Source organism: Strix aluco, chromosome 3 (assembly GCF_031877795.1).
Source record: "Strix aluco isolate bStrAlu1 chromosome 3, bStrAlu1.hap1, whole genome shotgun sequence".
In the NCBI taxonomy this organism is placed as follows: Eukaryota; Metazoa; Chordata; class Aves; order Strigiformes; family Strigidae; genus Strix; species Strix aluco.
Genome location: NC_133933.1, coordinates 99,736,735 through 99,749,110, shown reverse-complemented (window position 1 = coordinate 99,749,110; position 12,376 = coordinate 99,736,735). Strand labels below are relative to the sequence as shown.

Sequence of the window (12,376 nt, the reverse complement as noted above, 5' to 3'; positions counted from 1 at the left end):
GGGCACTAACCTTTGCGAAGCTATTCGCATGTGTGCCCAGCACTGCAGTAAAGAATGCCTCCTTTTGAAAACTCCAAAACGAGTCTGAGAGTTCCTCTGCCAGCCTTTACGGTAACAGCATAACCCACATAATTCCTTTGCTATTACTTAACGCTCCCTTACTGCACTTCCTTGTATTATACATGTCTATATTTGACTATACAAATCAAACTTTCACTGCATCACATATCCAATATTACAATATAACCTGCCTCCAAAAGAAGGAAACTGACTACTTGCAGGTTCCCACTGGAGTACCTCTTGCTAACGTGCCCCTAACAGTAGCAGGGAAAGTCAGTAATACCAAAAGAAGCAGCTACAGCTACTGCATCCAGCCTGCACACAGGCCTAGGAGAAGCCAGTCCCTGCCTCTGCCCATTCCATTCCACCTCTTCACCCTCCTAAGCCAGGGCTGTCCCTCAGCAGTCCATATCTCCCCCTCACCCAGCTACTCCACCATTCTGGCCATGAACATGCAGCGCAACTTGCAGAGTTGAGATCTCCAGGGCAATCAGTCAGTAAGGACTTATACAGAGCATTTAATCATAGAATCATAGAATCATTCAGGTTGGAAAAGACCCTTGGGATCATTGAGTCCAACCATCAGCCCTACTCTACAAAGTTCTCCCCTACACCATATCCCCCAACATCTCATCTAAACAACCCTTAAACACATCCAGGGATGGTGACTCCACCACCTCCCTGGGCAGCCTATTCCACTGTCTGACCACTCCTTCTGTGAAAAATTTTTTCCTAATGTCCAGTCTAAACCTCCCCTGTTGCAGTTGAAAGCCATTCCCTCTTGTTCTATCACTAATGACCTGTGAGAAGAGACCAGCACCAACCTCTCTACAATGTCCTTTCAGGTAGCTGTAGAGAGTGATGAGGTCTCCCCTCAGCCTTCTCCTCCTCAAACTGAACAGTCTCAGCTCCCTCAATCTCTCCTCATAGGATCTGTTCTCCAGGCCCTTCACCACCTTCGTTGCCCTCCTCTGCACTTGCTCCAGCACCTCGATATCTCTCTCCAGGTGTGGCCTCACCAGTGCAGAGTACAGAGGGACTGTCACCTCCCTACTTCTGCTGGTCACACTATTTCTAATACAAGCCAGGATGCCCTTGGCTTTCTTGGCCACCTGGGCACACTGCTGGCTCATGTACAGCTGTTTGTCAATTACAACCCCCAGATCCTTCTCTTCCAGACAGCTCTCCAGCCACACCTCCCCAAGCCTGTAGCGATGCATGGGGTTGTTGTGGCCCAAGTGCAGGACCTGGCACTTGGCCTTGTTGAACCTCATCCCATTAACATTGGCCCACCAATCCAATCTATCCAAGCCTCTCTGTAGTGCCTCCCTATCCTCATGCAGATCGACACTCCCGCTTAACTTGGTGTCATCTGCGAACTTACTGATGATACACTTTATGTCCTTATCAAGATCATCAATAAAGACGTTGAACAGAAATGGTCCCAACACTGAGCCCTGAGGAACACCACTTGTGACCGGCCGCCAGCTGGATTTAGCTCCATTGACCACCACTCTCTGGGACCGTCCATCCAGCCAGTGCTTGATCCATCAGACCGTTTGCTCATCCAGGCCATGGGCAGCCAGTTTTTCTATGAAAATTCTATGGGGAACTGTGTCAAATGCTTTTCGAAAATCCAGGTAGATAATATCCACAGCTTTTCCCTCACCCAACAGTCGAGTCATCTTGTCATAGAAGGAGATCAGGTTTGTCAGGCAGGACCTGCCTTTCATAAACCCATGCTGACTAGGCCTGATCCCCTGGTTGTCCATTATATGAATTTTAATGGCACTCAAGATGACCTGCTCCATTACCTTCCCTGGCACCGAGGTCAGACTGACAGGTCTATAGTTTCCTGGATCATCCTTTCTGCCTTTCTTGTAGATGGGTGTTAATGATCCCAACCAGCTGCCCATGTTCCTGCCTCTGTCTGTATCCTAAAGGGAAGCTCTCCACACAGCCTGGGACTGTGGCCTTACATGCCCAGATGCCTGCTGCCTGCTTTGGAGGTGCTTATCTGTCCCACCTGGTTCAGAGACACTCACCCTGTAGATCTGGTAAGTACCTCCTGTGGTGGTTTAGGCCCTGCCGGGGTCTGAGACCACGCGGCCACTGCCCCTCCCCCACAAAGGAAGTGAAATGCAAAGCCCCAGGCTGAGATAAGGAGAGGTTTAATACAACAGTGCAACAGCAACACAACAAACAACAACAATAACAATAACAGCAATAACAATGAACAGAGCAAAATATCTACCAATACAGCAGTGAGAAACGCGATGGCATAACACACGTGTTAACTGACCGTCTCGCTTCGGCACCAGGATGTGACGTCCGCATGGTATGTCCGCATGGTATCTGAATAACCCATGGTATGTCCGCATGGTATCTGAATAACCCAGCTAGAGCTCCCCCCCACACTGCTGGGGAAACTTAACCCTATCCTGGCTAAACCAGGACACCTCCACACCATCAACACAGACCTGCTGCCGTCCACCATAAAGAGTCACATACCAGTATTTGAATGTGTACCCTGTGCCGGAAGCTGTGGTTTAGTAGACCTTAAAATATTTTCAATTTCTCTGTCACTAAATACACACAATCCTACCCATATGTCAGATCTGTAACACTAGCAATATATCAGCTAACAGAAAAGTTAGAGGGAACTTAACCAAGAGAGAATGGACTGAAGAGTGCCATACATGCACTCAATGTAGCAGCCACAGGTCCATTTACCGGGGCCAGATCAGAGACATCAGCATATGTGCTGCTAAACTACTTGAATTAATCAGAAGTATTCTACTAATTTTGTAAATCTGTCATTTGAGAGACTATCCACATAAGAGATGAGACAAAGAGAATAAAATAAAATGAAATGATGAAGCAGGAAAAAATAGAGGAAAGGGACAGTAAAAGAAGATAACTGAAGATTGCCAGGATACATTCTGGGGAAGAAGCAGCAGAAAAGCAAATGCTGTATATAAAATTTTAGATACTTAATATTCTTTCTTTCAGTTACCCTGAAGTCCTAACCTGTCCATTAAACTCCACTGGATGAGCTTGAAAAACAGTGATAATTTAAAACTAATTACTGTTGTAGTCAAGGCTTCTGACTTTCTGTTTGCACTGAGCATTTTAACAGCTTAAGCAAGGTGTTTTTGTGAGAAATGAAGTCTTTGGATAACCATCCAGAGACTACTCCACTTGCAAAATGCCACTGACTGAATTCAAAGCAGTGCATAATTACACCTAAATACTCAATTAATCATGTAGCTGCTATGCAGACCCATAAGTGTGCTCAGTATGCTTCTAGTAAACAACGTCTCATGGATCAAACCAAAGACCTGCAAAGGCTAAAGAGCCTCATTACTTCATGCTTGTAGTAACAGCTTCTCAAACAGTCTCTGAATCTGAGAATTAGAACCATCTCACTCCAGCACTACCACTTCTACCCTTCTTTTATTTTTTTTAAATTAGATTTCATTTCTCTAAATTTAATCTCACTAAAAGTGAGATGGCCAGTGTTGGCCATTTTGAGAAACTTCCACTAACTGCTCTATTTTTTCAGCAGCTTAAAGTCATTCATCAAAAGGAAAGCCTGTATAAATGGAATTTCCCCAAGAGATTTATTTTGAGTATTAATCTTTCCATATGGATTCAGCATGTATGGGTTAACAACCATGGAGCTACAAAATCAACCACTAGGCTTCTTTCTAAAATGTGAGGTGTAAGGATTAACCTTAACCTTAATAATTACAAGGTTAATGTAATGAGGTGACTAAGTATATCCATCTTTTCTTTAAATAACTAAGAATTCTCATTTCCTCATTGTAAATATTCCTGCAGATTCACCTTTAAATACAAGGTCCAGTTGCTTATTAAGCAGAGGCAGAACTCCAAAGGCAATCCCTACTGACGTTCACTGAAGCATTATCACCTGAAGACTGAAAGTCTCAGAGGAAACAAAAATCACCGGACTTTGAACAATGGTCCAAAATCTCATTAGATTTATTGCTTTTACAGTCTCAAAATATGGTCACAAAAGACCTGAATCATGTAAGTGCTGCTCTGAATGGAATCAGAATTCTACCTTGACAAGTTGGTCCAGTCTGGTGGTTTCCCATAGCAACATCTCCACTTCTAAATTGGGATTAACCATCTTTATGTATATTTTATATACCCACTTTTTCTGAAGGCTCTTAAATTATTTGTTCTCACATTAGTCTGTTAATGGTGAGGTAAAATCATGTATATTTTCCCCAAATCAGTTTTTATTTCAGTTGACAGGCTAAAATACTACAGTATTTTAACCTAGTATTTCAGTAATTCAGTTTTAATTCCCCATTTTTTCCTCTCCCACAGTAGTTCATGTGTATTTTTTTCCATATCATCTGCATAACATATCTGACAGAGTTAAGCTATCTCATCATTCCAGCTACACATTTTAAAATGCATTGCAAATGACTCAGAAATTATTTCCCCATCTACTTGACATCAAAAAATGAAAATAAACAAACAAAAATCTCAAACCCCTAACAGAAAAACTAGGACTTTCGGTCCACCTAGAAGCTACCTCTGTTTTGCTATCTTCTGTGACTAAATTTAGCTCATATATTGAGTCTACAGATTGACCAGCCATTATAAAAGTATTACTTGATTTTCTGTAAGAAGCAGAATCCATGAAAATTAAATGCAAATGTCCACATAGAATAATTCATCTTAAGTTTGAATATGTCTGTAATGTAATGTCTTCAAGAATAACATTATCATTTCCTCTCTGGTCAATTATCAAAATGATTGTTTAATATAAATTTAATGAAAGTTAATGGGACGGGGTCAAAAATACAAGTATACAGTTGAAGACACAGAATTTCACAGCAAGGAGTGCTATATCACAATACAATGCCTCTTCTACTTAATTCCAAGAATTTCTCCAAAATTAATCTAATTTTTAATTAAATTTTAATTATGTCCAGCCCTATCGCAATTTCACGCTAGTCATCTTGTTCCATTACTCATTTTCTTTGAGGTTTTTCCTGGTTTCCTACATAACCTAAGTTTACACATGCCAACCATCATACAACCCTGTAAAATTCCTAAAATTCACAATTATTTTCAGCCCTCAAAGACAGATGTTAAACCCATCTGGAAGAGTACTCTTCGCTCTTCTACTCTTTGCCTTTTATCAAATTTTGTCTTGTTTCATATGAAACAGCACAAGAAGTCCCATACAGCATTTACACTGCAGTGATTCCATTTAAACACATGGCAAGGAGCTGAAACAGGAATAATTGTTGACTAATAATTGTTGACTAAATTATGCATATAAACATGGGCTCTCCTGTCTCTACAGCATTTTCACAGAGAGACGGAGAACAATGGTAGAGTCCAACACTTGTGACCACATCACACACGCTCCTTTCTTTTCTACAGCATACAAACCAAATGTGTTTCAGTAATACCTGCACACTTTAAGGTTCCTTAACATACTACTTTAATATCTTATGAGTTCTTTGAAACTTCAGAAATAGTTTCCGCTTTTCTTCATTACATTTAATGGTAAGAATCCTTCATATTGATACTTAAGGTCTAAAAAGCCTCTTCAGATACTAAATGTCTTACTTACCGGAAGTCCACGAGCACCTGGCAGTCCTGGTTCACCCTTTAAAGGATAAAAATTGAGTTTTTCAAGAGGCATTAGCATAAAGTTCTGTAAACAACATACAGGAAGATGCTCTCACCTTTTGGAGGGTATAATTTAGTGGACATATTCTGCAAGTATTATTCACTTCATTAACACCATGTTGGTTTCAGTGAGACTTGATAGAAATAAAAGACTTTCTCAATATTAAAAAGACACAGCCGTAGACCTTTCCCCTCCCCCCAAAAAAAAATAATTCAAACATGCTGGTTACTCTGAATTCTGATGTGTATTTCATTTGTCTGATTGCCGATGAAGTCAGGTTCACTGTTCTGGTTCCCACTGCATATTACTATGACATAATTACAGTACAAGATGGAAAGAGCCTCACCATTACTGAAGATGCTCAACCTTAATGTCATCAATGTAATGCCACCATTCCCTACTACTGGCTGGGGGAAGGGAAGTTGCTTTGTACTGTGTGAAAAGGGACCAATGGCTCTGTATTCTATAGATGTTTTAATATTGTCAAGAAAGGCTGCAGCATCTCATTAGTTGCTTAGAGACAAAACAAAAATCCTGCTTAAAAAAAAAAAAATCTCATAGTTTCACGCATAATTTTGTTCTTACCTTCTGTCCTTTTGGTCCTGTGGCTCCACGTGAGCCATCAGGTCCTGTGAATCCCTTTGGAAGTAATGTATATAATGTTAATGCAAAGGTTACACGGTTTTCTTAATCACAACTGAAAACCTTCTAAAACATAAAATAATGAAACTATTAAATGAGATAACTAACTGCAGGAGACTTACAATTCAAATGCTTATTTACATATACAAATAGAACTGCCCAAGTTCAAAGTACTAGCTTCTGGTGACAAACATCAGTGCCTGTGATACGTGTCCTTCAAAAATTATTCAGTAAAATCACAAATAAACTAAACACATGATCTCACATAATCTTATTTCCTTTCAATGGGAGATTGATGAATTTAGTTCATGGCTCAGGCTAAAAACAACAACTGTCAGTGTTTTCCATTTCAAATAAACCATTCATTGACAAAAACAAAAAACTAAAACAAAAAAGATGCCAAGCTGGATTTGAGATTAGTCTTTGAACCACACTTGTCTATCCAGATAAAATTAAAAAGCAATCATGATATTATAACTCAGAATTCATTTGGAGCTTTTTTTCTCTTTTGTTTTCAAATTTTTAACCAGCTTATATGGCTTAGAAATTTCCAGATATCCAGATAAAAGTCTTGCTTTTACCTTATCCAATACTTTTCTTTTTGGTACACTTCCAGCAATTCAGCATTCACCCAATGGGATGTTTTCTCTGATAATTTGCTTTGAAAACCTACTTGATCATTACAGGCAATTACTGTACACTATCTTTACTCAGTCTATTAAGCCTGACACTGAAGTAGTTTGTGAAAGAAAAACGAGATTTAAAAAGTCAGAACTGCCTCACCAATTAAAAATGGAAGAAGGACTTATAAATCTAAATCCCCAATTAAAAGCTAAATGCATGGTGGGAGTACAAGAAGGTCCCGCGTTTTGTCCTCAAGTGAAAATAAAAAAGGTTCACCATTTCAGAGCACAGTGTTCTAGTACAGTTTCACTAATCCACTAGTATGGGGGAATATGCAAATTTGAACAAATATCAAAAGCTGAGCTGAGTTTAAAACATTGTTTCACCTGATTGTGTTACCATGAATTCTGGCAAGGAAAACAAAACCATGCCTTAAGTGAAAATTATAAGAGGCAATGATTTTTAAAGATCTGCTTATGGGTTTCTGACATGTACAAATGGGTTGTGGTCCTGTATCGTTTTCAGGAAAAAAAGAAGTGGTATGGGATACCACTCATGGCAAGCCCATTTCCTCTTACAGATTTGAAATCTGAACAGTTTAACAGTTTTAGCTCCGTGTGCACTAAATCTCTTTTCAAAAGCGAATTATAGATTAACAACTAACAGTATTGCAATCCTCAATTAGGCTTTTTTATTTATATAATTTGCAGTCTTCTCTAATCCACTAGTTTGTTGTATGCCATCTTTATATTTGATGGTTTAAATTACAAAAGTACTGTACCACTTACGTAGTATCACATAAATTAAACATAAGCTTGCCTGCCTCCTAGCGTAAGATCTAAGTATTAATGCAAGTCTTGCTTCATAGCAAAAATGCTTTCAAACACTGCTCTTGAGAGAAATATGAAGAGTTTCCAAAAAAAGTATGAAGGTGCTTTTATTAAAGCCACTAACTTATTCAAGAGATACAACCTAACAGGCCATCAACACAAGATGATGTTGAAACTTCATTATTCTGTATTATTTTCCACAGAGAAAGGAAGATACATTAGCATGGCTCTGCAGTGGCTGAAGTCTGGAGGGTTTTGTCTGGAGTAAAAGCTATACAGAAATCACGGTTTTTCCTCAGAAACTGAGTTAAAAATCATTCTTAAGCTTCAGTTTAGTAAAGAGATAACTGTTCACTTTAACATCAGGCCCCCAGGGCTGATCTAAATGATTGTTTTCCATCCCATTTTCTCAGGTTTAGGGAAGGAGAGGCTAAGGAGAGCGAAAATCACTGAAAACACCCCCTCCACCCCCCCCTTCAGCCATTAACCACCCGCCGTCCGGAAGCGGCCGGCCCGCCCTGCCGGCCTGCGGCGGGGGCCGTTGGGGAGCAGCGGCGGGCGCCCCCTGCCGGCCGCCCCGAGCGGGGTGGGGTTGGGCCTCTGCTCCGCGCTCGGGGCCCGCCCGCCCGCGGCCCGGGGCTCTCGGGACCGCTGGTGCCCTCGGCTGCCGCCGCCCCTCCTGCCCAGGCCTGGCCTTGGATCCTGCTCTTGCCCTCGCTGCCCGCACTGAGCGGGGCGCCAACCTGAGGCTGCTTCCAGGGGACGCGGCATGGCCTCCTCCCCGCAGCACCGCCGCCTTCTCCAGAGCAAGGTGGCAGCACCCGACAGCCCTGAACAGCTGCTGCCCCGGCCGCCCTCAGCCCGGCTGTGCTCCGCCAAGAGAGCACCTTCCAGCTTGGAGAAAAGCTCCTCTGCCCCGAGCACACTGCTGGCACTCACAGGCAGCTGTGAGGAAGCCAGAGACCTCAAAAGGAGATCATGCTTCTACAGAAATGGACTAACACTGAGTATTTTTCTTTAAAAAAAAGAAGAGGGAACTCCAGAAAATCAACTGTACTCACATCAGCTCCCGGCTCTCCAGGCAGGCCAGGGGATCCTGGTTTGCCTGCATCCCCATCCGGACCCTTCAGGATTCAAATGCACAGTTAAGCATGTTTCAGAGAGGGAAGCAGAAACAAAACTCAAAACTTCTTCTCTCACACAAACAAACGCAAAGTAGCTGAAATCACTTACCGGTGGACCGGGGGGGCCATTCGGACCTCTCTCCCCCTAATAAGATATGAAAAGGAAGGTATTAGAGCTACAGTAATGTTTTATTGTCCCTCATGAAAACAACTGATTTACAGATTATCAGGAATAAACCCAAACTGATTCTTGTTATCGGAAATTAATATTAAATCCACAGGATTTTTATTATAGACTAACAGAAATAATCACAGAAACTTCTGAGAAGAATGAAAAATACATAGTAGTTCCTATCAGGAACAATGCCACAAATCTTTATCATGCTTTAGTATGAGTGATACTATGTAATCCCTTTTGAGATTAGACCTATAAACTCCTACACCCCATTTAAGGCAAATAATCACAGCATATGATGCTGATTACATAAAATAAATAATCCTGTATTTTCTATATCAGAGATAATCTGAAAGGCCACCTTCTCCCCTTGCCCCAGCCCACTACAGAGTATGAGACCCGTAAATTCCTCCATGTATCTGCAGCCAAATTCAAACACCTCGGGGGCAATGCTGACAGTGGGGACAATGGAGTTACACTTTGAGGCATTTCCTATTTCCTTGGCAAGGCACAGAAACACTTACATCAATACCATCAATACCGGGAACTCCTGGTGGCCCTGGCGGACCCGGGGGACCTGGTGGACCAGGGAGACCTCTCTGACAAGGAGTAAAAAAAAGGAGCAATTAGAGCCTGGCAAACCTGCGAGAGCCAATCTGGGGGGACTGGCACAATGAGAGGCAGCTTCTATGGGTTAGTTAGTCAGAGGGTCACTGCTGTGATGAGGAGCTGTGTCCTCACTCCATGCATGTCAGGACCCACAAGCCCTATATCCCCTCTGAGCTGTGGCTGTGATGACCAGCAACAAACCCAACATGGGCAGAACAGGGACGAGGTGTTAAACCCCCCTCGCTGGACCAGCTGCCCTCCTGCACCCCACAATGGCAGGTCCAGGGCAAGGTGGAGGGGGCTCGACTCCCCGATCCAGCAGGATCTGAGCGCTGTATGGCAATGACAGGGTGCCAGAAATAAAAAGAGTGATCTTTGCAAATCAAACACTGAAATTCACTAAGCTACTCTAATTACTCATTCAGCCACCACAAAGGAGACAGTCTTCCTAAGAGTTCGTGCTAGCGAAGAAAATTTAAAACAACCCTTTCTCTACTTCACTGACAGGCTCAGCGGTTTCCCCTGGTTCCTCTGGATTACTTCAGCATCTACAGAGGCGCTTTCTCAAAGCACCAGGCTCCCGAGGGGGAGTCAGGAGGCGCCACCAGCCTGTGGAAACCGGGAGAAAGGCTTTTACAGGTCTCCGTACCTATAATGGGGGGCTCTGTTCTCCTCAGAGCAAACTCCGGCCACGGCCCCACAACGGTGCTCTGTGAGCAGGAGGCTGGCTCGGGCCTGGCTGGGGCCCTGAGCCTGGCCCCTCGCTCCCTACAGCACTGCTGCTCTGGATGCCTTTCCTCCGCACACCAGTCTTCCCAGTAATAATCCATCCAGGGGTAGTCATAGATGGAGCTCAAGCCCCACCATGTCACCAGGCCTGCCTGATGCCTGCCGGGCAGCACCATGTAAGCACACACACACAGCACCCACGACCCTGCGGACAATTCACCTTTGCCAGCACCTCGTCAGGGTCAGCAACAGCTACTGGGGAGGGAGAAAAGGGTCGGAAACCCACCAGCGGGTCGTTGCCAGGGCATGACAGAGCGGCCTTCAGCCTCTCTTCACCCGCACCCTGGCCCTGAAGCACGGCACACTGTCCCTTCCCTCACACTTACCTCGATCACCGTCTGGCTTACCTGCGAGGGAGAAAAACAGAGTCAAAGTCGGAATAAACTTACTTGAGCCAGGCAGAGGCAAACAACCTGCAGGAAAAGCCCCAGAGGCAGGAGGCCCCCCAGAGCCCGGGCCATGGTGATGGAGGGAGCGGCCTGCGGCTGTGGGGCCGGCGGCTGAAAGGTGAGCTGGGCTGCAGCCCCTCACGGCTGCTCCGCCGCCGTGGGGAGGGTCGCGGGGATTGGAGGAGAGCTGAAGGCTGGGAAGGGGAGGACTGAATGCCAGCAGCGCCTTAACCCTTCGCCCTGCTGCTGTTGCTTTGGGCACCGACCCTCACCTTCTCCCGCCCCCTGCCACGGGTTTCCCGCCGTCAGGCTCCCCACTGAGGCGGCAGCTACGGGGAGGCGGCTGCCAAAATCCCTCCCGTCTGCAAGGCACAGCTTTCAGAAGTCTCCCACCCAAGCAGCGGGGGGTTAAAACAGTGAGTCACGGAAGGGTTAAAACGAGGCTGCAGCCGCTCGGGGGTGTGGATTTCTAAAGGCACCAAATTCCAGGCAGGTATGGTAAAATCAGTCATCTCGGGCCAGGAAGGGGGAGAAAAAGTGAGGTTCCTGTGGGCTGCCGCCGGCAGGCAGCAGGCAGGGACTCGGTGGCTACCTGGCGGCGGGCAGGGGCAGGGGCAGGGGCAGGGGCAGGGGCAGGGGCAGGGGCAGGGGCAGGGCCGGGCGCTCACCCGGGCCGGCAGCTCGCCGCAGCCTTCGCGCTGGGGTCGCAGCGGGTCGCAGTGAATCACCATCCACTGGATTTCGAACTGGCAAAGGAGATAAAGATCACGTTAATTCGGGTCAGGGGGGTCACACTGGCCGAGGGTGTGATAGGAGAAACACTGGTCAGCTAACGACATGTTTTAAAAGGAAGGTATTTAATGATAGTAACTACGGGTGTAGCAAGAGCTCAGTCCAAGAGCAGTGCTGCACCCTGCATTCCCCCACCCCTAACTGTGGAGATCTTCTAAGGAGGGGGCATAAACCTGCCGAGAGATTTAAAGAGAAGGTGAGATTCGTCATCATTTTTTAACATGTTCCTTATAAGCACAGGTATTTTTCTTCATGCTATGTGGTGGTTTTATTAGACGCACAAAAAGATTTTCTCTAAGTGGATAGTTGTGCCCATGAAAAATGGTAGGTCTGAGGACAGAAACGTGGTCTGTGTGAAAAGTTCAAAAAGCAGGATCATATGCACGCTGGCAACACTCTGCAACTGAGTAATACACATCTGTGAAATTTCACATCTTCTTTGAACATTTGGCATGGAAAACAACACAGGATTAAGGTAAACCTTTTCAGAAGCTGCAACAGAAATTCACTTGGTGTATTGATTAAAAAACATGCCCTCTGTTGAAAATCATTGAGTAGCTCAAACATACAGCCTCAGAGGTGTATCTGTTGATAATAATGCATCACATGGAATTTTAAGTAACAGAAGCATATTAAATTGTGCACATTTATTGTATCTA

The 12,376-nt window shown here is 44.4% G+C and overlaps 1 protein-coding gene across 3 annotated transcripts in view; it reads right to left on the bottom strand.

Moving 5' to 3' along the window:
- Positions 1–12,376, bottom strand: part of COL9A1 (collagen type IX alpha 1 chain) — a 75,845-nt gene that overhangs the window by 42,105 nt on the left and 21,364 nt on the right. For 2 of the 3 annotated variants that reach the window (XM_074819816.1, XM_074819817.1), the window contains exons 1-6: positions 10,926–11,090; positions 9,663–9,737; positions 9,073–9,108; positions 8,901–8,963; positions 6,329–6,382; positions 5,684–5,719 (exon numbers count right to left, since the gene is read on the bottom strand). In XM_074819816.1, the coding sequence (XP_074675917.1) occupies positions 5,684–5,719; positions 6,329–6,382; positions 8,901–8,963; positions 9,073–9,108; positions 9,663–9,737; positions 10,926–10,997 (336 nt within the window). In that variant the 5' untranslated portion in view covers positions 10,998–11,090. Of the gene's footprint in view, positions 1–5,683; positions 5,720–6,328; positions 6,383–8,900; positions 8,964–9,072; positions 9,109–9,662; positions 9,738–10,862; positions 10,884–10,925; positions 11,091–11,593; positions 11,672–12,376 lie in introns of those variants that run through there. The other variant, XM_074819815.1, reaches the window with a different exon arrangement.